Raw genomic sequence first — 23,833 nt, 5'->3', positions numbered from 1 at the left:
CTCCACGTGACGCGGGGGATCCCCGCGGTGGGCGGGAACCCCGGAGCCCCTCGGTGGCCTTTGATTGGTGTCGCTCTCTGTCACTCATCTGTGGACACGCCCCTGCTCTCCCTCCCCGAGGCCCCGCCCCCGGCACGGCCCCGCCCCTTCGCGGCTCAGCTGTCAGCTAAAGGGCGTGGTCTGAGGTGGGCGTGGCCAAAGGCTGCAAAACGGGGCGGAGACAGCGAGCGGGAAGGGGCGGGGAGAGGGCGGGGCCTGTGCGGGGCGGGGCGGGGGGCGGGGCCTGCTCCCATGGCGCCGGGCGCGCCGCGCCGCACGCCGGGACCCCCCGGTGCCCCCCGCGCCCCTCCGGTGCCCCCGCCCCGCCCCGGGAGGAAGAACCGAAGGAGGTATCGGGATCCCCTCTGCCCTGGGACCCGCCGGTGAAGGGGACCCTTAATTGCTGCCCCGCGGGGGCCGGGGGTGCCGCTGTGTCTCCGGGAGTCCCGGTGTCGGGGTGTCTCCGGGGGGACGGAGGGGACTCGGGGTCCCGACGGGTTTGGGGCAGACTCGCCCCGTTTGACTTGCAGATTTCACGGTTTTAATGTTATTATTCACCCCGATCCCGGTGCTACTGCTGGAATCTGGACCGGGGCTTCTTCGAAGGGAGTGCAGATCCCGGGGGATTAATAGGAAAGAGGAGTAGATCCTACTGTATTCAGGGTGGTGGTGGTGGGTAGATCCCGGTGGATTCCTGGGAAAAGAGAAGGTCAGATCCCGGTAGATTCCCAGGGAAAGAGAACCAGATCCCTGTGAATGGGGGGTAGGAGCAGAGCCCAGTGGATTCCCGGGAGAGAGAAGTGGATCCCGGTGGATTCCCAGCTGGATCTTTGCTCTGCAGCTTGTCGCACCATTGCCTGCTCTTGCCCTGTCCATCCTTTTCCCAGGATCCCAGCTGATCCCGAGGGACAGCTGCAGCCTGTGTGAGTCTGGCCACAGGCCAGGGCCTGGTCACAGATGGGGAAAGGCACCAAACACACCAGTTATGGGATGCTGAAGGGATATATCCCCAAGGATCCCACCCTGCTCAGGCCTCAGTGGGGGTTTCTCCAGAGTGGGATCCTGGGTGAGTGAGCACCAGCATCGAGTATCTCGGCTGGGATTCTGGGAAATGGGAAGTTTGGTCACAGGGACAAAATGGGGGAAAACCTCAGGGTTTGGGTTATCCTGCAGTTGCTCCTTCCCCCCTGAACCGGCATTGCTGCCATCGCATTCCTGGTGCTCTGGCGGACTGGGGCTTCCTCCCAGCCCAGCACAATTCACCCTCTTCACTTTGTATTTTTCTGGAAAGAGAAACTGGAATAAGTCTCCCAAGTCACCTCGTGGTGGTGGCCATGAGAGGGAGCCTCAGCACTGCCCACACCGGAGCTGCTCCCAGGGTAGTGTTGGACGGGATTCCCTGAAGCTGGGCTGTTGCTTCCCAGGGTCCCGGGCAGCCGTTGCTCTGGGTACCATCCCGATGGATTGGGTTTTGGGGCTACTTCAGCCGGGTTTGGGCCATACAGGAAACATGGCTCCAGCACTTTCTCTTCCCTAACTTGGTGGCTGTGGAGCTGGGATGTGCTGCTAAGGAACTGCCTGGGATGCTGGATCCACTCTGGAGATCCATCCCCTCAGTAGGTCGGCTCTCTGGCTGTGACATTCTGTTTTCTCCATGGCAGCTCTGAGTGGACGATTCAGCGGAAGCTGCGGGAATTCTTTGCCATTCCACGGTGCCTGGTCAGTGTGTTCAGCCTCTTCCTCGTGGAGCTGATCCGCTTCCTTGGTGAGGCCTTGGTCCAGGTGAGCTACCCTGTTCCTGCAGAACCAAAGCTGGAGCAGCTGCTGAGGATCTGAAAATCCTTCAGTACTGAGAGAAGGAACTTACATTTCCCACTATTGCACATTTCCCCGGCCGTAGTGGAATTTTTGTGTCTCAGCCCATTTTTGGTGACTCCTGCTGGCAAATATCCCTCAAACACAGGATTTCATCCCAAATCCAGGCGCTGGTGGTTGGTGTCCTGACAGCCATTGGTGACCATGTCCTGAAGCCCTTCCTGGCGGCAGCTTTCCACAGCCTCCTGCAGCCACTCCTGCTATTCCTGCTGAAGGTGCTGGGTGGCATCCGGGACCTGACAGATCCTGTCCTGGATGTGGTGGCCCGGGTGTGCTCCCAGCTGGCCGTGCTGCTCCGCGCTGTCCGGCTGGTGGAGATCCGCCTGCGCCCAGATCTGCGGGCTGGCTCTGGGGACGGTGGTGGATGAGGACAGGTGGACAAAGGAGATAAGGAAGATGAATTCCTGGGAATTGAGGAAGAGTGGGGCCGGCTGTGGCCCAGGAGGCTTCGGAGGAACCGTTGTCTCCATGTGTGTCTGGGCGGGGGGCAGCACATGCTGTTGGTGGGAGAGGGGTTTGGATCTTCTAATTTTACAAGTATCTCCTTAATTAAATTCCAGTTTTATCTATTGGCCCCAGTGAGGTGTTTTTCTGCTTTCTGCCTGGAAAACCTGTCTTCTCACTGGGAACGACTTCCCTGTGTGGTCTCTTGCAGCCAGATGGGCTCCACTGCTGGGGTGGTGCCCAAAGCCTGTGCCTCAAGCACCGCCAGGAGGGGATGGCTTCTGCTGGCTCCCCAGCGCCCTGGAATGGTCTCCAGAGCCAGTGGTATGGGATAGACTGGGATTTGGGGGCAATCGAAAAATGAGGGATTACAATATAACAGAATAACCACCTCTGTGTTCCTAACAACTGGTTCTGGTACGCAATTTGGGTCATGTATTTTCATTGGGATGAGGTGGCCAAGGAGCTGAATGGTGGCAGCAAAGCTGTGGGTGTGTTTTACAAACCCATGGAGGGGTCAGGGCCAGGACTGAGCTCTGTTTTGGGGCTCCCCCGCCCCCAGCCCCGGCTCCCTCTGCCCTCTCGCCTCTCCAACAATGCAGCCTCCTGGGAGCGTTTCCCCCGGCTGGCGCAATCCCTGTGTTCCCGATGATTCTATGCCCAAAGCCCTTTGCTTTTTATGGGCAGGAGCAGCATGTTTGGAGCTTCCCAGGCTGTAAGATCATCCGCGGGCCAGAGCCGGGGCCGGAGCGCTCCTGCTGGGGGCCAGGCTCACCGGGCTATTTGGGGGGTGCTGAGTTCACGCCGCCGTGACGGGATGTTCCCTCGGGCGCTGCAAGGGGCCAGGAACTGGGAGCCAGCAAAGAGGAGTTCTCTGGGGTCGGGTGACCAAGGGCAGCGCGGGACTGAGCACGGAAACCTGCCAGGCAGCAGAAAGCAGCCTGATTCTCTGGGACAGGCAGAGCTGCACGTGGACACAAACAGGACCTGGTCACAGGGATCGAGTCCAGGACGTCCTGCAGCAAAGGCACCGTGCCAGGACAGCCACACACACGGTCCTGGAACCCCGTGGGACACTGGGGACACACGGTTGTCCCTGGGTACTTCCACCCTTGCTGGGGTGCAGGCACAGCCCGGCCACTGTCTCCATGACCTTTCCATGAGGAAATAAACCCGAGGGAGGGGCAGAAGTGATAGGAGGTTTCTCATTGTGTTGATATAGTTGGCGAATCACTTTAATGATTAAAGTCGTTTTAATTAAATTCAGCTGCTCCGGAACCAGGAATTCCCCGGTTCAGTTTCTTCTTTTTGGCTCAAGCTCTCCCAATCAAAGGTCCAGTAGATGGAAAAACTTCAACGCCCAGGATGAGGAGAGGCTGATGGTGTCATCTTTGACCTCCATCTATCATCCTGCAGTGGGAGAAGAGGGCGGAGAAAACCCCCGGAGCCCTCCCTGGCGGCACCCCCGGAGCGGGGAGCTGCCGCCTCCCCGCGCAGCCCCATCCCGCTGCGGGATCTCGGGAGTTCCAAATCGCGGCGTAACAGCCGCTTGGAATTCGTGTTGTAGATCTGACGTGAGTGTGTCCTGGCAGTGAGGGCTCAGAGGTGCAGAAAACCACGGAACTTTGGGATTTTGGGGAGAGAGGGAGGTCTGGGCCACCGGCTCAGCGGGAACATAACCCTCTTTTCTTCCTCAAAACACACCCGAGCGTGCCCGGAGCCTCTCCGCCCGCGGCCGCCGCCCAGGTACCCCTGCGCCCGGGGCCGATGGGTGCCGGAGGACAGCGGCGTTGTCCCGGGGCTGGCAGGACAATGGTGGGTGACCCGTGCGCTGGCAGCGCCAGGGACAGCGCCGTGCTGGGACAAGGACATTTCTGGGCTGGCGCTCCCGGCAGCCGGGCTGGCAGCGCCCTCGCATTGCTGCTTCCTGAGATCACGGCTCCCAGCGGCTCATCCCTGGCTCCCGGCGCCCTCGGCACACGCTGGGGCGGGCCGAGGAGCGGGAATTCGCCTCTCCGGGCTCTCGAGTGCCGTTCCAGCGGCGCCGAGAGCGCTGTGCCTGCGGGACGGGGGCACCGTGGTCCCTAGCCCGCTCCGGGGGAGCTTAGCTGAGGGCTGGCCCCGAGCAGAGGGAGGAGGGGTGTGGGGCCGGGATTCAGCCAGCTGGACCGGGAGGGAAGCCAGGAGCTGAGCGCGGTCTCCTTGGTTCTTCCCTAAATAGCCGGCGGCGGGCAGGAGGATTAGCCGGGGCATTCCTCGGCTCATCCATCCTCCCAAAACCGCCATGCTCCTGAACTCTCGGCCTCGGAACTCCTCCTCCTCCCTCACGCCACCTTTCCAAACCACCGCGGGGGCATCCACAGCCACCAGAGCCCGGTTGGGTTTGTTCCGCTTGGATTTGGCAGAAGCGTTTGGGCTTTTCCCGGTGACGCCCCGGCCCGCTGGTGGAGCATGAGGCCGTTCAGAGACACTCCCCATTCCCAAAGGGTCGCAGCAGTGCCAGCCCAAGGACCCAGTGCACTGCAGAGCCATGTGGGGTCCGGAGCCTGGCTCCGGGTTTTATGGGATTGTGCCCAGCCCTGCCGCGGGGCTCCGCCCTGGAGCGGAGCTGTGGGACTGAGGCTGGGAGGGAATCCCCTGCCTGTACCCGCAGCGCGTCCCATAGAGGATCATGACAAGGCACAATAACATTGGGATAGATTGGGAATGAGCCATTGGAAGAAGCCGGGAAAGGCTCAGTGGTTTGGTTTCCTGACACCATCTTCCTTCCCATGGGCTGAGGTAAACTGAAGCAGAGCATGAGTCAGCCTTTCCATCGGGATACACCTCCCAAGTGGCCTTCTGATGGGGATTCTCCATCCCAGGTTCTCTGTTCCTCCTATCCAAATCCCCTCACTGCAGGTCCATGTGCTGGACCTTGTCTAATATTATGCTAAATATTGGGAGAGAAGAGGATCCAGCTGCAATGTTTCAATGGCTTTAAAAGATGAGGAACTGGAAGAACTGGAAAAAGAAACAATGGTCTGAGATGTGGAGAAAAGGGGGTTCATGAGGGATTTGGAACTCAGAGGTCCTTCAGCTCCACTGAAAGGGAAGGAAAAGAGATTTCCATGAGCACTTCTGTAAGGAAACGCAATAAATTGCTCGCAGAGCAACGGAGAGTGTCTGGGCTCAGTTAACACGAGAAACAGTAATCAGAGAGTAAAAAGGTGGATGGATCAAATGGGATTTGATTCCCTAGGAATGGTCAGACCAGGCTGTGGGGGAAGAGTTGGATCATCCACTGCCATGAGGAAAGCTGATGGATAACACATAATGAGCCTCAAGTTCCCCTCAATCTTCCTGATTTTGGTCGACATTTTTGTATCATGCCCAGGACTCTGGGCCGGGAGCTGCTCCATGTCACTGGGATTGAACATGAGTGTTCACCCCTGAGCCTCCCAAGCCCTGTCGATGCACACGTGGGATTCCTCCGTGTCCAGGTCCCTCCAAGCCTGGGATGAGTTCTAACCCCTGCAGAAGGGGAGCAGGTTTGCTCCCAGGATTCAGTGCCACTGCCTTTGCTCCATTACCCTCTGAGCCTCTGCTGGGATCACTCCATGTCCTGTAGATCCATGCAGAGGATCCCTCCAGGTCCAGATCCCCCTGTGCCTGGGATGATTTCCAGCCTCCTGGGAAGGGGAGCAGGTCCCAGGCCAGGGTTGCACCTGGGGAGCCACTGGCATGGGCAGGACCTGAGGGAAGCCATGCTGCTCCTGGTTTTCCTTGTAGCTCTTATTTCCTGTTTTTTTATTATTTCCTCTTATTTTACATGAGACAAGTCTCAGGGGCCCTTCCAACTGAGGATTCTCTGGGATTCCTTGGAAAGGAAAAAGTCTGGAGTCCTCCAGACTTTTACTCCACAGGTGTAAAGAAAAGCTCGAAACCACAAACATTAAAATGTAAAAACTACAAAGATGCCCAACTCCAAACCACCTTTTGTTCAAAAAAGAAAATCTCACATTTCAACCTCCCAAGGCATTTTTATTCAAACAAGGAAACAAACAAACAAAAACCCCAAACAAACAAACAAACAAAATAACCAAAGAAAACCAACCCAAAAACCCCCAAAAACCCCAAACAGAAAGCCCCCCCAAAAAGCCTAACCACCCCTTAAACCATTTTAATTTAAAAAACCCATCTCAACACCCTCAAGTCACATTTTAATAAAAAGTGAAACATTTCAATCTCCCTGAGCCACTTTTTGTTCAAAAAACCCTCTCAACCCCCCTGAGACACATCTTATTAACAAGATAAAAAAATCTTATACTTTCAGTGCCTGCTCCCCATATCTGGGATCATTTTCCCCTCAAGACTGTGTGATTACCAAGGGAGATTAACAAGGGGAAAAACGCAGTGGGAGGTTTTCCAAGGAATTTTAGGCTGAGCTTTTTCAGCCCGTGACTTCACTGTGGGGCTGTGTCTGAGTGTCAGTTCTGGCACTGCTCCCGGCGAGGCCAAGGGTGGGAATTATCTCATTGACTGTAAATATCTGCCGGGAGCCTCTGCCCCGGCACAGCTCCCTCCGAGTGGGAGAGCTGCAGCCCCAGGATGCTCCTGCTGCCCTAATTTAGGCATTTCTGCAGGATGGGATGAATCACGGCCCTGGAAGCGCTGGTTTCTCCACAGTGACTCCGCGGGAGTTGGGCAGACGTGGCCGCGTGTATCTCTGCAGGGATCATCCAGCGGGATCGGCGCTGACCTCAGCCCCTGGCGCCGGCTGATGTGTCATGGTGAAGAGGCAACGCAGGTTAAATAGAGCCTGACGCTGCTGGGAGCCCGTAAACCAGGATTTGGGTCCTGGGAGACATTCCCTGCCGATGGGATCACACCTTGTCCTGGGGAGCCGTTAAAGCAGTGCAGCATCACACACCAGAGCGAGGTGTATTTATAGCCAGGGCGTCACTTCGGATGAGGAACCCTGGGGCTATTTTGGGATCGATGTGGTCATGGCTTGGGGCACGTCTGGAGTGTAGCTGGGACCTGCATGGAGAGTGGAGCTGGGGTGTGTCCAGGGAAAGGAACGGAGCTGGGAAGGGTCTGGAGCCCCAGGAGAGGCTGAGGGAGTGGGAAAGGAACTCAGCCTGGAGCAAAGGGGATGAGGGGGACCTTGTGACAGCTCCTGACAGGAGGGGACAGCCGGGGGGTCAGGCTGAGCCAGGGAACAGGGACAGCAGGAGAGGGAACAGCCTCAGGCTGGGCCAGGGGAGGGGCAGGGTGGATATTGGGAATTCTTTCATGGAAAGGACTGTCCATCCTGGCACAACTGCCCAGGGCACAGGTGGACTCCCCATCCCTGTTGGGATTTCAAAGCCATGTGGATGTGGCACTTGGGGACCATGGGTCAGTGGTGGCCTTGGCAGTGTTGGGGAAACTCAATGATCACGGAAGCTTTTCCAACCAAAATCAACTGGCAGCTAACAAAAGCCACAGTTTTCAAGATGGGCCAGAAGGAAAACCTGCAAGCTCCAGGCCTGTTGGTATCCCTTTGGTGTCCTGTACAGTCTTGGAATAGATTTCTCTGGGAGTTATTGAGACGACTGCACCCACAGGGTCACCAGAGAACACAAACACATAACACATAATTGACAAACCTCTTTCCCTTGTACCACAAGGTCCCCTAGAGATGATCCAGGGAAGACAGAAAAAATATTTTTTGATCTCAGCAAAGCTTTCCCAGAATCTCAGAATCATTGAAGTTGGAAAAGACCCCCCAAGACCACTGAGTCCAAGCTGTGACCAATCCCCACCTTGTCCCCGGCCCAGAGCTCTGAGTGCCACGTCCAGGAATCCCTTGGACACCTGCAGGGATGGGGACTGCAAACCCCCCTGGGCAGCTCCTGCCAAGGCCTGACCTCACTTTCCATGGAGAAATTCCTCCTGATTTCCAACCTGAGCCTCCCCTGGCCCAGCCTGAGGCTGTTACCTCTCCTGCTGTCCCTGTTCCCTGGAGCTCAGCCTGACCCTCCAGCTGTCCCCTCCTGTCAGCAGCTGTGCAGAGCCACAAGGTCCCCCGGGAGCTCCTCCACGCTGAGCTCCTTCCCCAGCTCCCCTGGCCGCTCCTGGAGCCCCAGACCCTTCCCCACCTCCATTCTCTCCATCCCCTCAATGTTTTTCTTCAAGTTTGAGACATTTCAATTCTGTCTCTGCCCGATCCTTCTAGACAAACTGCCCAGCCCAGTCGGATAAACACCTCAGGATGCAGGGAATGTCTGGAGCTGTGCCAGGGGAGGCTTGGGTTGGGTGTCAGGGAAATGTTCTTCCACAGAGGGTGCCAGGCACTGGAACAGCTTCCCAGGTAGCAGGCATGGCTCCGAGGCTGCCAGAGCTCCAGGAGTGTTTGGACGATGCTGCCAGGGGTGCACAGGGCGGGACTGTTGGGGTGTCTGTGCAGAGCCAGGAGCTGGATCCATGATCCTGTGGGTCAGCTCAGGGGAGTGTGTGACTGTGTAACTGATTCTGGGGTTCCATGGCAGCCCTGCCCCTCAGCTGGACCCTAGCAGCCGGCTGGGAAAGGCTGGGAAGGACCAGGGAAGGACCAGGGAAGGGACAGGGAAGGGACAGGGAAGGGACAGAAAACTCTTCCCGCCCGCCGCCGCCTCGACTTTCCCGCCTTTCCCACACACGTGACCCTGCCCACCTCCCAGGCGCGTGCGCAGTGCGGCGCGGGGCGCCCTCGTGGGCGTGGTCGGCGGCCGGCGCGCGCCTGAGGACGTGGCGCTTTCCAGCCAATCAGCGCCCTTATCCCCGGCTGGGGGGCGGGAACGGAGGGGGCGGGGCCTGAGGGGAGCGTGCGGTGGGCAGGACGCGAGACGGAGGCGGGCAGAGGGGCGGAGTGACGGCGAAGAAGACCAATCGAGAGGCGGAGCGCCTCGGAGAAGGAGGCGGGGCCTACCTGTGATTGGATGGCGGGTAGGGCGCGCGGGGGGCCGTGCGGCGTGGCGCGGCGCCGACTTCCGGTGCGCGGAGCGGTGGCGGCGGCGGCGGGGACGGTGAGGGACGGGACGGGATCGGATCGGGATGGGCACCAGCACCGGGGTCGGGGCCGGGGCTTGGGGCCCGGGGGAGCGGCGGGTTGGCTCTGCGGGGCTGCTGCGGTGTGGCGGTAACGCGACGGTGGCAGCGCCGGGCCCGGTATCCATGGGAACGCGCGGGAGCGGCGGCGCCGCCGCGTCCAGTCCCGCCGCGCGGCTCGTGCGGTGCTGAGTCTTGGGGCTGCCCGTGTACTGGGCCCAGGGTGGGTGGGCTGGGCCGGCGGGGACCGCCGCTGCCGGGGATGGAGCTCCGTCCGCATCTTGCAACCCGGGCGGGAGTCGCCCGCAGGGGTTCATCGGCTTCCCCGGGGTATCTGCCGGGATATAACGGGCTGTAGGACCCCCGGGATACGCAGATCAGGGGCTGTGGGACCCGCGGTGCCGCCCTACGAGGGGACTCTGGGGCGAGGAGGTGTCACCCCAAATCAGCCATCAGTCACCCCCATACCTTGGGGTTGGTTTGGGGCAGGACCAGCCCGTTTCTGCCCCGGCATTGGTTTCGGCTCCCAGCGACTCCCCCGCATCCATAAATCCTTCTCAGGGTCGGAATTCCCCGGACCCGCACCCCTCACCCTCGCCGTGGCCCTGGGGTGGCACCATGGCGTCCCAGTTAATTGTTCTCTGGCTGCTCCAATGGGATCAATCCCGTAAAAATCCAAAACAGAGGCTGATTCCCAAACCTGAACAAATTGTGTTGCCTCTGGGGGTTTTATGGGATCCTATTGGCCTCCCAGATGGGAAAAGTGCACCCAGAGGGGCTTCTTCCCATCAGTTTCCTCTGAATGTCACCACAGTTCAAAACCCAGTGCAGAATTCTGAGTTGCTCTGTCAATCCTAGCAAACCCAATCAGAATTCTGTATTCCTCCATCAATATTACAGCAAACCCAGCCGGAATCCCAAGTTCCTCTGTCAACAGCCCATCAAACCCACCTGAAATCCTGAGCTTCTCCATCAATATTCTTGGAATCTCAAGGTCCTCCATCAGTATCTTGCCTACCCCACTGGAATCCTGAGTTCCTCCCCAGCTGAGGTTCTTGACCCCCGTTCTGACCCCCACATCTTCCCACCACTCTTCCCGACTTCCCCTCAGTTCACCCAGGAGACCCCTTTATTTAGGAGCAAAGGGATTTGCTGCCAATGGCCCTTCCTGTGAGGAGAAGGGCTCAAAATCTGCTTTGTCCTCAGATTGGGATCTCCACAGAAAATCTGGGGGTCCATCCCATTGGTCAGCAGAAGCTGATGGTGCTGCCAGTTTTTTATGGATAATTGTTTACAGATAACAGTTGGTTCGTGGATTTTAGTCTCTCGGAGCACCTTTCCCACAGCAGCACCCGGCGCTGTGCCCAGATCCGGTTGGAGGTTGGACTGTCCCTCTTTAATCACTTCCAAGTGCCTCCCGGGCTCTGTGTGGACACTGGGAGATAAAATCGGGGTATTTGACCCATTCCAGGTCACTCTGTGCTCCAGGCTGGGCTGATCCTGGGCGCTGGGGTGTGCCCAGAGTGAGCAGGAGTAAGGTCCTCAGGATAGGGATATCCAGAGCTCCACTTACACCTTGGCTTTTCCCTCCTGGAATGTTTTTCCTCCCCAGAAACACTAAAAAAAGTGACTTTTACTCTTTATAACCTAAATCCCCTCACTATGCCCCCCTCTCCCTCACTTCCAAGGAATTGAAGTTTGTGGATTTTCTGAATGGTCCAATAAATCCTCATTGCAAAAAAAGGACAAGAAAGGGCTTTTCCATGTCCTTTCCCCCATGTCCTGCCACTACTGTCTTGGTTTGATATGGGACCAGTCCCATTCGTTCCTGGGTCACTCCCAGGGCAGAATTCCTTGGTCTGAGTTCAGGTTAAAGGGGAATACCTGGATTTTAAACCAGAGATTTAAAGAGCTAAGGATGGGAATACCTGGGTTTGCATTTATGTTTAAGAGCTCTGGATGGGGAATTCCTGGATGTAAATTTAAAGGGGTAAGCATGGGGGATATCTTGGGTTTAAATTTAGATTAAACCAATAAAGAAGGGGAATATCTTGAATTAAATTTGCATTGAAGAGCTCTGGATGGTGAATATCTGGATTAAATTTAAAGTTAAAGAGTTAAAGAACAGAAATGTCTTAAATAAGGCTAAATACATCAGGATGAGGAATACCTGGACTGAAATTTAAAGAGATCAGGATGAGGAGCACCTGGATCTATGATGGGATCTAAGTTGGGATCTCAGTGACAAGGATAGGGAGCACCTGAATTTCTGTTGGGATTTAAAGGGATCAGCCTCTGGAGTCCTGCTAGAGCCACCATTGATCCCATGCACATTTGGGTGGTTTGATCAGGTGGGTCTCAGTCTGGGGGTATTGGGTTAGTGCAGGAGGGTTTTACCTGCATCAGGTCTGGAGAAACGTCCAGAGGTGTCAGGAGGAGGCAGCACGAGGGCTTGGGGAGGGAATGTTGGGAGGAGAGAGAGCAGAGACGGCGTGTGCTGCACGTCCTTCACATTCCTCCCATCTGGATCCCCTTCCTTTCCGCCAGGATCCTTTTCCCCACCCCTGCATCCCTTCCCAGCCCCAGTTGCCACTCAGAGGGGCTCTGGGATGGGGTCGGGAGCAGCTCTGGGGGAAACAGGACGTTGCCCATGTGCACTGGGGGCTTGAAGGTCCCTGTGCCCTGATAATCTGTGTTAATTGATCCCCGTGTGTTGATAATCCAGATCCATTAATCCCTGTGCCTTGATAATCTCTGTTAATTAATCCCTGTGCCCTGATAATCCATGTCAGTGAATCACTTTTGCCCAGATAACCCATATCAGTTCATTACAGTACCCTGATAATTGGGATCAATTAATTAATTTGCCCTGAGAATATGCAGGAATTATCATTTTCCCAGGTAATGTGCATTTATTAGTCATTTGTGCCCACAGAATTGCACTTATTCTCTATTTTCCCAGATAATGTGCAGTAGCTCCCCATTTTCCCAGACAACCTGCATTAGTTCATCATCTTTGCCCAGACGATCTGTATTTATCATTTAATCCATATCATCTGGATTAATTAATAATTTTTATTCCCATGATCTGTAGTATTATTAATCTGTTTTTTCCTCGATAACATTCCTTAATCCCCATTTTTCCCAGATAATTTGCCCTAATCCCCAGTTTTTTGTAGATAACTGGCCCTAAACCCCATTCTTTCCAGCAACTTGCCCTAATCCCCCATTTTTCCCAACCAACCTGCCCTAATCCCCATGTTTCCATGACAACCTGCCCTAATGCTGTCCCTCCCCGTTCTGACTCTGGCGCCGCTTGGTGCCTGTCCCGGTGGCTCTGGCGCATCCCGCATGTCGCTGTCCCCACTGTCCCCACAGGCCCAGCACGATGCTGTTCCCGCGGCTCCTGCTGTGCCTGAGCGTGTGGGCGCTGTGTGGCTCCGCGAAGCCGACGGAACGCAAGGAGCGGGTGGTGCGGGAGGCTCCCCTCAGCACCCGCGAACACGACGACGCACAGAGCTTTGACTACGACCACGATGCCTTCCTGGGCGCTGATGAGGCCAAGAGCTTCGACCAGCTCACACCAGAGGAGAGCAAGGAGCGTCTAGGGTAAGGACAGCATCCCAGCCCTTCCCAGAGAGAGCCTGGGGCACAGAGAGTGGGAATGTGGTGACCACTACCAGTGGGGATGGCAGCATGGACTGTACCCCCTGTCGGAGACCCCACTCCCAGCCTAGGGATTCACCCCGAGCAGGAGCTATTATTCCTGCATTCATGCACTTCCTGGTGCCAGGCATTCCCCAAAAAGTCACTTGGAGCCATTCCCAGTGCCAGGTGTTCCCCAAAACTCCAGAGCAGGCAGTGGGGTCTGCACTGTGCCATGCTCACTCCATGTTCTCCAGGTACCACTGGAGCCCCTGGGATCACTAGTATTTCTCAGTTGGAAGGAGCTGGTTGGGAGTTGGGAAAACAGAGCCTGCATGGAGATTCCCCCTCCAGCACAGGGCTGGGCCTCTGCTGCAAACCCGGGATGCACTGTGCCTCCCCTCAGATCTGGGATGGCTGTACTTCCCCTGGTATCTGGCTGTGCCTCCCCCAGGCCCCAGCTGAGCATTCCCAGCCCCACTGGCCTGGCCCTGGGATCACTCCCAGGAGTAGAGCGGGGCCAGGTGCCCCCGCAGCAGCTGCTGCTGCAGTTGTTCTGAGGCTCCGCGTGGCTCAAACCTGGAAACTGCAGCCTCCAGCAAGGGCTGGGGGGGAGCAGGCAGAGGCTCCCTGGGGAGCTCAGGACACTTCTCAGGATGCTAGGCTCCAGTCACCTTGGAACTGCGTGCTTTTGGCTGGGTTTTCATGGAATGACTTGGGTGGGAAGGGACCTCAGAGCCCATCTAGTTCCACCTCTGCCATGGCAGGGACACCTTCCGCTGTCCCAGGCTGCTCCAAGCCCCAGTGTCCAGCCTGACCTTGGACACTGCCAGGGATCCAGGGGCAGCCACAGCTGCTCTGGGCACCGTCCCCACCCTCCCAGCCAGGAATTCCTTCCCAATATACCACCTAAATCTCCCCTTTTTTAGTCAGACTCGATTTTTTCAGCCAAGCATCCTGACCTTGCTGCTGCTGGAGCAGCACCTACCGTAGCCTGTGGTGAATTTTGGGCTGGTTTTGGGGGGAAACTCCCTGATAGGAAAGAAAAGCTCAACCACATGTGGGTGCTGAAGAAATTTCCAGAGTGAGCTGAGTCCCACAGGTACAGCAGGATGTGCAGGGCAGGGGGTGCCAGGTTCCATCAATCCCTATGGGTTGTCCACGCTCCCAGTGGGAGGGAGGTGCTGGCCTCTCCTCCAACACTTTGTGGGCCAGAGGGAATTTCCTTCCTCCAGGGAGTATTTAAATGGAAAACCCCACAATCTCTTGGAGCCAGGCCCTGGTCGCTCCATAAGCTCCAAAATATAGGATCCAGGAGGCTTTTTGCCTCCTGGCAAAATCAGAGTGAATCCCTCGATCCTTCTGGAGCAGTGTCAGATTGCAAGGGAAGCTCAGCTCCGGCTGCAGTGGGCAGGCCTCCCCCGGCTGCCCTCCCCCTCTGTATTCCCAATCCAAGGGCTCCGTCACGGCTCAATCCCATTGTTCTGCTGAGTTATCTGCCGGAACGCCGGCAGCGCCCGCCCGTGCTGAGTTTCCATCGGAGGTTTAACGCTCTCCGCACAAACCAGCCTCAGTTTTATCCGCAGAGGCCAATTTTTGCTGTCCTGAGCTGGAATTGCTTTGATAAACTTGTTATCAAGGTCTGATTGTATTAATTCTGTGCTTTAATGGGGGCTGTGCTTCAGGAAGGGCCCATTTATCTGCGAGAGCTCCGCCTCTGCCTTTCCAAGTGCTTTCCATGCAGCTCCGCTCACCTCCCTGCTTTTTGGGCCATATGGGGTTTGGGAACAATGCCCTGGCCGTACCTTGTTTTGTCCCGGCGGCAGTGCCGTTCCCTGGCAGCAGCACGGGGCACGTGGATCCCCTTGGATCAGGGAGTGGGAACGGCAAGCAGCTGCCAGCCCTTCCCGAACATCTGCTGCCCTCCCTAGCAGGGGGGCAGAATGGGGGTTTGGGAAAATGAAGGATTTGGTGGCTCCTGCCTTGGGAAAGCAGCCGGGAGCAGCTGGTGCCAGCCCTGGGCGCGGGACCAGGGTGGGGAGGAGGTTTGGGAGCTTCCTGAGTGCCTGGCTCTGGCTGGAGAGGGTTTGACTTTCCTGGGAAGCTGTTCCCTAATTAACCCCCTAGAAACTGCCCTGGAAAAACTGCTTTGGCCATCGATCCCTGCTGGCTCTGGTCCTCCATTCCAGGGGTTTTCCCTAATAAATCCCTTTGCCGGTGGTGTTACATTTTTGGGAGAGGGAAACATGGAATTGTTTCCTTGAAATACGAAGGATTTGACAGATGTATTTGAGGGTTATATATTTACAGGGAGAAATGTTTAATATTGACATGATACTTTACATAATTCTATGCAGAATTTTATAATACTGATCGACTTTCTATATATTTATATGGAAAGGTCTGAATATTTATGTGACATTTTGCAGATTTCTGTGTTTGATCAGGAATATTGGAGGGGACACTTTGCATATTGATATATAAAATTCTGAGATATTTCTATAATATTTTACATATTTCTGCATAACTTTGGGCACTATTGATGAGCTATTTTTCATATTTACGTATTTATTTTACATATTTCTCTATAAAATCACTCAGGTCTACAAACCCTGCCCACTGCCCCCACTGTGGCACCTCACTGTCAGAACTAAATTCCACATTTTTCCCATTTTCTTCCAGTCTCTCTCCAGCTTCCTATTGCCAGGAACATAATTTGTGCCATGGAGGAATTCCTGATTTTCCTTGACTATGGCAATTTGGAAACATGGAAACCTGGGTGTGAACATGGGTGGCTCCGGTGTCCGTGTTTCCATTTGTGTCAATATTTTTGGAATTAATAGTCCTGGTGGTGATTTAAAATTTAAAAATTCCGTGTTTTCCACCTGGCTTCTAAAATTCCTCAACTACTTTAGCTGGAGCTCAGGATTTCTGAACAGTTTTCCATTAAACCTCCAAGTTAAAGGAAAGCCAGGATCCTGCTTCAGCAGACAAAGGAGTTTGGGACTGTATACCTGATCTTCATCTGAGGAGCCCAAAACTTTCCCAGCACAGAGCTGTATCTGCTCCTGGGAAGGAACTCTGTGGAGCGGTGCAGATCAAACAGCCCCCACCCCCCGGCTCCATCTGCCCCTGGATCCTGCATTCCTGCCGGCTTTTCCTACAGCTGCTGCTAAAAATAACAGAGGCACGCGGCTGCTCCGGCACTGGGGCTGCGCGGCTCCGGTTGCTCCCCCGGGCAGCGGGTGGGACCGGCCCTGCACCGGCTGCTCCAGGGCTCCTCTGCTCCGCTGGGCTTGGGCGGCTCCAATTCCTCCTGCAGAGCCAAACTTCCCGGTTTTAGCAGAAATCTGCGTCCGTGCTCCTCGCCTGGCGCCGTTGAGGCGGGAGGATACACGGACTGAGCTTTCCTAAGATTTAACAGGGCAGGTTTTCCCCTGAAATTCATAATTCCTGAAGAAACCAAAACCTGATTGGCTCAAGAGTGGCCAAGCCAGTGATTTCCATGTCTGAGCCAGTGTTTTCTGCATCTGAGACAGAGTTTGGGCAGCTGACCTCATTTTTCAGCAGCTAACCCAAATGTTGGGTTTAAAGATAAAGTCTACAAATGGTTGAATTCGCAAATTCTGCAACCACCTCAACTTTCTCCTGGCATCATCAGGAGAGGCAGAGCCAATATTGCCATTTTTAATATAAATATGGGTCCGTGATCATCACCTGGCACTGTCTTGGTTGATGGACACATGGGTGGGTCTTTTCCTGGGGCTAAAAAGGAAGTTTTTCCCCTAAAATCCATGATTCTGAAGAAAGCAAAACCTGAGTGGTCCAAAAGTGGCTAAGCCAGCGATTTTTGAGTCTGAACCGAAATTTTGGGAGCTGAACAATACGACGGTTTTAAAGATAAGCTCTCCAAATGGTTGAATTCCCAAATTCTGTAACAACCTTGACTTGCCCCCTCTGCCCCTTCCCATTCCCTCCCTGCTAACTCCTCATTTTTCTTAAATTTTTCTGGATTTCTCTGCGTTTCCCACAGGAAGATTGTAGGGAAAATAGATGAGGATGGAGACGGGTTCGTGACAGTGGAGGAGCTCAAGGCCTGGATCAAGTTTGCCCAAAAGCGCTGGATTTACGAGGATGTGGAGCGCCAGTGGAAGGGCCATGACCTCAATGAGGACGGGCTTGTTTCCTGGGAGGAGTATAAAAATGCCACCTATGGATATATCCTGGGTAGGTCCTGGCTCTTGGGATGAGCCTTTCCTGGAGCCAGCAGTTGAGATGTCCTGCTCTGCTTTGTGATGTGAGGGTCAGTGGGGTGGAGGTGGATCAGGATGGTCTGTGGATGGTCATGGATCAGGATGGGTTTGTAGGGTGGTGGTGGGATGGAGGCAGATCGGGATGGGGTTGTAGCATGATGGTTGGTGGGATAAACATGGATCTAGATGGGGTTGTGGTGGAGGGGGAGTTTGGGGCCTGGATTAAGGAGGCCCAGAGGAGGTCCATGGTTGGGAGTGTGGAGCAGCAGTGGCAGGTGTTTGGCTGACCAAGATGGATTTGTCCCCTGGGATAAGTACAGGAATATGATGTAGGGCATGGCCCTGGTATAAAAGGGGCCAGCTGGAGCAGATGTCCCCAGGATCTCACACTTTAAAACCTCCAGAACTCCAAATTGACGTCCTGATGGCATTAACAAAGAGAAATCCAAGGAAAAGGACCCAAAATACATAGAAATCCCCCAAAGGGGACGTTTACCCCTCCTGCACCTGCTTTTCCCCTCTGGAGCCGCATCTGGGCATTATCGATGTCCCTGGTGGCAAATGCAGCTCTGGGCTGAATCCAGGTGATTTTGGGATTAATGGCACATGGGAATGGGGGTTTCCAGCCCTTTGGAATTCCTGGCTTGTGGGGACATTTGGGACCTGCAGGTGGAACCGACTGACCTGCAGCTGTGGAAACACCTTGCTGTGTCTATTGCATCCCTAAACCCACAAAAACCATTAGCAGAGATTTTAATCACTTTCCATTGTCCTGGGAGCAGTGTTAGACCCCAGAATTTGGAGATTTTGGGACATGTGCTGGGCCAGCAGTGTGGCATGGCTTCAGACATCCCTGGGAGTGTGGGAAGCAGCAGCTCTTTGGAGTTAAAACCTTAAACACTCAAGTCCTGTGCCAGCTCTGGCCTCTGGCACTGTAGACTGCCCCAGGTGGAGGAGCTGCAGCTCTGAAGTGTCAAATCCAGTCTAATTTCCTAAATATTTCCAAAAATAGTCAAACTGCTCTGTGGGATGTTCAGAGGGGGAGCTGCTGCATGGAAGGCTCATCCATCTCCCTTGGGACTGGGGAGGATCTAGATTTGCTGTGCTGGTGGCCAGGGAAATCCCTGTGACACCTCCGGGCTGGGCTAGCACTTCCCAAACCTCCCTTTTCCATGGATTTCTGTTGTCTGGGCTAATCTGCCTGTGTAAATCCAACCTGAAAGGCCTGGGAAGGGTTTGAGCACTGTTTGAGGAGTCTGGGGTGGGATTTAGGACCTGCAGGTGTTGGATAGGGAAAAATATAAACATTCATGAGGAAAAGCTGTAACGAGGAAAAACCTTACTGAGAAAACCCTGAATTAATGGAACCCCCTTAACGAGCTTAAGGAGAAGTTCCTTCCCGCAGTCAGAGCAGAGTGGGGAGTGCCCAGCCCCCGGCATGGCTGATTCCAAACCTGGAGCGGCGCTGGAGGCCGAGTGCCCTTGGCAGGCCCCGATGGAGCCTCGACTAGTGCTGCTCCCACATACTTGTATTCTTACGGAGTGCCGGGAGGATCCTGCCTCACGCACTGGCTCTGGCTCCTCTCGGCAGGAATTACTTTTCCACAGCTCCTCGCTGCTGAAATGTTCCCCTCTCTTCTCACTCCCCTCCTTGACCAGAGTGGGGCTGGAATGCCTCTGAAGTGCCTCCTGAGTGTTGAGCTGTGGCCAAGGGATGCATGGGGCCAGGCATTGCCCTCGGCTGCTTTGGAGGGTCCAGAATGCGAAGTTTTGTCAGAAAAATGAGGTGCTGGGAGTGGTTTTATTAATTAATTAATTAGTTACATGCCAGGATGAGTCACCGTGTGGCTGCCAGAAGTGTCTTGGAGCAGTGTGGGGTTCTGCTGGGGGGAATCCTGGGAAGAAGGAATATCAAATGATAAATGGCCAAGAGCTTCATCTGAGAGTGGAAATTCCTTTGAAACTCCCTTCAAAATCAGAATATTATAGTTATCTTCTTCATCATCATCATCATCATCATCATCATCATCATCATCATCATTCCTATTTTTGTTAATTCCTCAATCCCATGGTGGGATCCAAAACCAGGAATGCTTGTCCCAGGAGACAAGACTCTGGGTTGAGCTTGTGGCTTTGCTGCTATGCTATGAACAATTCCCCGTCTCTGTCTCCTTCCCCTTGATCTGCTCCCCAAAACCTCTCCCAGACCAGGGACCAAGACAGGCACTTTGGTGGCTTTTGGAGGGTTTAGCCCTTTTTAACCCACCTGCCCCCCCCTTCCCCTGCCAACCCATCACTCCCCCATCAAACCCATTAATTAGCCCAACAGTGATTAAGCATCTGTTAATGGCACTGGTCCCGAAGGTTTCCTTATTTGGGGCTTTGCTGCTTCTCAAGGCAAAACCTTGGGAATAGAGTGGGGAATCTGGGGTTTGTTCTGCCTTAGAGCTGCCTTAAAATCTTTGTATATTTGATGGCTCAGGGCTGCTCCAGAGCTCCGTAATCCAGAGCCCTTTAATCCAGGGCTCCCTAATGCCTGCCTCCTGTCCCAGGTAACAGAGCAGGGACACAGACACTTTTGGACCCTCTTTTTGGATCAGGCGTGGCTCTGGTTTAACTTAACCAGAATGTGGCAGTGTCCTCCAGGGTCCATGTTTTCCATAGGCTGCTGGACACTGCTGGCCCTGTGTCCTGGAACTCCTCTCCTGATGCCGGCAGGGCTATGCCAAGTGGCCACGCGTGCCCTGCAATCCCACCCAGCTGATGCCTCCTGGCCCTGCCATCGCCCCGGCAGCGAGTGAGATCCCCTTACACATTCCCCTCCCAAAATAGCTCAGGTTGAGCCTATGGCTGTGCCGGCCAAACCCCCCAGGCCCTGTCTTTTGGGGCCTCTCCCTGGGAATGTCATGATCCAGGGCTGCCACAGCTCCTCCTCCTCCTGGAAGCGGACACAGGGGAGAGGTGGTGGCTGCAATTGAGCTTTTGTTGGCAAAGCATTGGAAGGTTGTGCTGAAATGGAGGAAGTTGAGCTGAGGAATTTGAGGTTGGGTGGAGGATGCTGAGGTTGCATTGAGGAAGTTGAGGATGAGAAGGTTATGTTGAGGAGGTTGAGTGGAGGAGTTTGAGGTTGGGTTGGGGTGAAGGTTGAGGAGGTTGGGGTTGGGTTGAGGAGATTGAGATTGTCTTGAGGTTGAAGTTGTGAGGAAGCTGAGGAAATTGAGGTTGAGTAGAAGAGGTTGAGTTTGAGTTGAGGCTGAATGGAGAAAGTTGAGTTGAGTTGGGTTGAGGTTGTGCTGTGTTGGTGGTTACCATGGTCCTTCCCCTGCCCGAGCTGACCTGGGTGTTCCCTGTACTGCTTCCCAGACGATCCAGACCCCGATGATGGCTTCAACTACAAACAGATGATGGTGCGGGACGAGCGGCGCTTCAAGATGGCCGACAAGGATGGGGACCTGGCAGCCACCAAGGAGGAGTTCACAGCCTTCCTGCACCCCGAAGAATACGACTATATGAAGGACATCGTTGTGCAGGTGGGGCCAGCACGGAGGCATTCCGGGAAGCTCTGGTGGTAGGTGGTCACTGAGGGGCAGGAATTGCTCTGGGCCCTACTCACACCGGCATCTTCTTGCAGGAAACCATGGAGGACATTGACAAGAACGGTGATGGCTTCATTGACCTGGAGGAGTACATCGGTGAGACACTGGAGCTGTGGCGCTCCATATCCTCGCCATATCCCCTCAGTGTCCCCATCCAGTGGGAGCAACTGCTGCCATGTCCTTCCCATCCCTCCCCCTCACAGAATGTTCTTCTCTCTCTCAACTGTCACCTGCCCCCCAGTCCTCCATCGAGGATTTTTGGGTGAAATCATAACTCAGGTGGTGCTTTGGGATTTTGGGGATGGATTTTGGGAACTCAAGGCTTTAGGTCAATCCTTGGGATGGGGATGGGGCTGTGGGGCTGATCCCAATCCCACTCTCCCCCCAGGTGACATGTACAGCCAGGATGGTGACGCCGATGAGCCCGAGTGGGTGAAGACGGAGCGGGAACAGTTTGTGGAATTCCGGGACAAGAATCGAGATGGGAAGATGGACAAGGAGGAGACCAAGGATTGGATCCTGCCCTCAGACTACGACCATGCCGAGGCCGAGGCCCGGCACCTCGTCTACGAGTCCGACCAGGACAAGGTGAGCCAGCGGCTCTGGGGGGGCTGGGGGGGCTTCAGGAGCGGGATGGGAGGAGTGGGGAAATAGCGGAATGGGGAAATAGCAGGATGTGGCATTCCCTGCAGGACGGGAAGCTGACACGGGAGGAGATTGTGGACAAGTCGGACCTCTTCGTGGGCAGCCAGGCCACGGACTTCGGGGAGGCGCTGGTGCGGCATGACGAGTTCTAGGCTCGACGCCGACACCTATTTATGGGCTCCGTCCCTCGCCGAGGCCGTTCCTGCCGCGGAGAAACCCCATCCCGGCTCCCAGGGATGGGGCTTGGGAAAGCCACACCCCCCCGGCACTTGGGGCTCGTCTTGTTGTGGGTTTTCCCCGGATTTTAACGACTTTTGGGTTATTTTTGTATGTTTTGGTTTTACCACGTGTGGAAACAGCTCCCCTGGCGTGGGGGCAGCGACAGGGCTGCCCGGGGCTGCGGGGCCTTGGGGGGGAATTGGGAAATTCACAGAGGGATTTGGATTGGTATTGCAGTTGGAATAAAAATTGGAATTATAGTTGAAATAGAAATTAAAATTGGAATTGGAATTTGAATTGGATTGAAATTTGAATTGAAAATGGAATTGGAATTAAACATTGAAATGAAAACTGAAATTTAAATGGAATTGGAATCAGAGAAGTGAAACTGAATTAAATGGAAACATTGATGTGAAATTGGAATAAAAAGTGACCATTGAAATGAAAATTGAAATCCCAAGAAAACCCCGAAAACCATCAGAGCAGCAGCAGGACCCGGGGGTGACCCGGAGGTGACCCCAGGGAGGTCGGACCCCTCTCCCTGTCGCTGCCCCCTGAGATCTGGGCAGGACATCCCTCCCTCCCCCAGCCTGCTCCAAGTGCCTTGAATCCCCCAAACCTCTGTGGGGGGGCCTCATCCCACCCCACTCTGGGACAATTCCCAAGGTTTTCCCTCTTCTGTGTTGTTTGTTCCCCTGCAGCTGCCAGAGCTGCATGGAATCAGGCCCAGCCATCTCCACATTCCCAGGTTTTCCCTTAAATCCTTTCCCAAAGGTTTCCAAGGGCTGACCAGATCCTCCCATCTCCTCCTTCTCCTCTTTCTACTCCCCTTCCTTTTCTTCCCGTGCCTAAATCCAGGGGTAAGTGGGTTGGGAACCTGCCTCCATGTGGGGCTTGGGAATCTGGGAATGCTGGGGATGATCTGGGAATGTTGGGGTTGGTTTGGGACACCAGGGATGGTTTGGGACAACGGAAGTGATTTTTGGAACACTGGGAAAGCCCCTCCCTGGCATCATCTCTGGTGCAGCCACCCACCCCTGCAACAGCCCCTCTCCTAACACCCCCCCGCAGTCCATGAGGATTTGGGGCCCTGTGACAGCTCCAGACACGGATTTTTTGGCTCCTCCGGGTTTATTCCTCAATTTTCTCCTCGGGCTGATTGAAGGGATCCAGATTGGTTGGAACTCAATAAACCTGTTCACCCCCCGATGGGCCGAGGGGGACGGACCCCAATTGCCTGTTTCCCCCGAAACCGGGATCTGGGGGAGCCCCCCAGGCAGAGCCAGAAGGGTTCAGGTGGGGAGGCCCTGAGGAGGGGAGTGGGGGGAGCTGGGTGGGGGCTGGGGGCTTTGGGGGGACGTGAGGCCTGTGGGAACCCTGCCTCTGGGGCTTGGGGGCTCAGCCCCACAGAGGGAATCCAGCCCCACGGATGGGGGGACTCAGTCCCACCCCCGCCCCACAGATGGGGGGCCCAGCCCAGCCCCGTGGATGGAGAGCTCAGCCCCACCCCAGCACCACAGAGGGGATCCAGCACCATCCCAGTCCCACAGATGGAGATGGGTAGCAGCATCCCACCTCACTGCCCTGTGAGGCCTGAGCGGGACAAGGGAGCAGAGTCCCACCATGGCATCACTGTGGAGCATAGCCACCTCTGGGACCCCCATCCTGCCCCTCTGTGGGGCACAGTTTGCCCTGGGACCCACCCTCCTTCCCTGCCATGGGGCACAGCCACTCCTGGGACCTGTCCCACCCTGCTGTGGGGAACAGCCACCCCTGGGATCCCCATCCCACCCAACCACGGGGCACAGCCACCCCCAAGACCCCTGTCCCATCCCACCATGCGGCGCAGCCACCCCCAGGCTCCCCCATTCCACCCTGCTATGGGGCACAGCTGCCCTGAGGATGCCCGTCCCATGGGTCCCAGGTGCTCAGTGGACCCCTGTTGCGCTCAGACCGCGGCCATGGTTTATTTTCCCACCCGCGCTACATCCTAGGCTGGCCGAGACCCCTGGACCCCCAGGGCAGTGCCAGCCCCACAGTGGGGGCAGCTGGGGGGTAGCTGGG

At 55.5% G+C, this 23,833-nt stretch overlaps 2 protein-coding genes across 4 annotated transcripts; both read left to right on the top strand.

Moving 5' to 3' along the window:
* Positions 1 to 249: 249 nt before the first annotated feature.
* On the top strand, positions 250 to 2,488 carry LOC146442974 (uncharacterized). The gene is made up of 3 exons (XM_085080397.1): positions 250 to 389; positions 1,701 to 1,821; positions 2,022 to 2,488. The coding sequence occupies exons 1-3, from the start codon at positions 292 to 294 to the stop codon at positions 2,280 to 2,282; spliced, it is 480 nt and encodes a 159-aa protein (XP_084936523.1). The 5' UTR covers positions 250 to 291; the 3' UTR covers positions 2,283 to 2,488.
* A 6,822-nt stretch (positions 2,489 to 9,310) lies between these two features.
* Positions 9,311 to 22,996, top strand: CALU (calumenin). Of its 3 annotated transcripts, XM_085080379.1 has the most exons (8): positions 9,333 to 9,389; positions 10,312 to 10,405; positions 12,790 to 13,020; positions 17,090 to 17,283; positions 20,673 to 20,839; positions 20,941 to 21,001; positions 21,294 to 21,493; positions 21,598 to 22,996. In XM_085080379.1, the coding sequence occupies exons 3-8, from the start codon at positions 12,800 to 12,802 to the stop codon at positions 21,700 to 21,702; spliced, it is 948 nt and encodes a 315-aa protein (XP_084936505.1). In that variant the 5' UTR covers positions 9,333 to 9,389; positions 10,312 to 10,405; positions 12,790 to 12,799; the 3' UTR covers positions 21,703 to 22,996. The 3 variants fall into 3 exon arrangements, with proteins under 3 accessions (XP_084936495.1, XP_084936505.1, XP_084936514.1); XM_085080369.1 differs by lacking the exon at positions 10,312 to 10,405 and having other exon boundaries at positions 9,311 to 9,389; XM_085080388.1 differs by lacking the exons at positions 9,333 to 9,389; positions 10,312 to 10,405 and adding an exon at positions 10,443 to 10,462.
* The last annotated feature ends 837 nt before the right edge of the window (positions 22,997 to 23,833 follow it).

Source organism: Lichenostomus cassidix, chromosome 1Aa, assembly GCF_008360975.1.
Source record: "Lichenostomus cassidix isolate B80296 chromosome 1Aa, HeHo_3.0, whole genome shotgun sequence".
Taxonomy (NCBI): Eukaryota; Metazoa; Chordata; class Aves; order Passeriformes; family Meliphagidae; genus Lichenostomus; species Lichenostomus cassidix.
Note: the sequence above shows the minus strand (reverse complement) of the source record. Positions and strands in the feature narration are given on the sequence as shown.

Bases quoted from the DNA above. Each gene is read 5' to 3' on its own strand.
- LOC146442974 (XM_085080397.1), top strand. From the start codon at position 292: ATGGCGCCGGGCGCGCCGCGCCGCACGCCGGGACCCCCCGGTGCCCCC. The intron at 390-1,700 runs GTATCGGGATCC...TCTCCATGGCAG, and splicing joins GGGAGGAAGAACCGAAGGAG to CTCTGAGTGGACGATTCAGC. The intron at 1,822-2,021 runs GTGAGCTACCCT...TCCCAAATCCAG, and splicing joins TTGGTGAGGCCTTGGTCCAG to GCGCTGGTGGTTGGTGTCCT.
- CALU (XM_085080369.1), top strand. From the start codon at position 12,800: ATGCTGTTCCCGCGGCTCCTGCTGTGCCTGAGCGTGTGGGCGCTGTGT. The intron at 21,002-21,293 runs GTGAGACACTGG...CTCTCCCCCCAG, and splicing joins TGACCTGGAGGAGTACATCG to GTGACATGTACAGCCAGGAT. The intron at 21,494-21,597 runs GTGAGCCAGCGG...CATTCCCTGCAG, and splicing joins ACGAGTCCGACCAGGACAAG to GACGGGAAGCTGACACGGGA.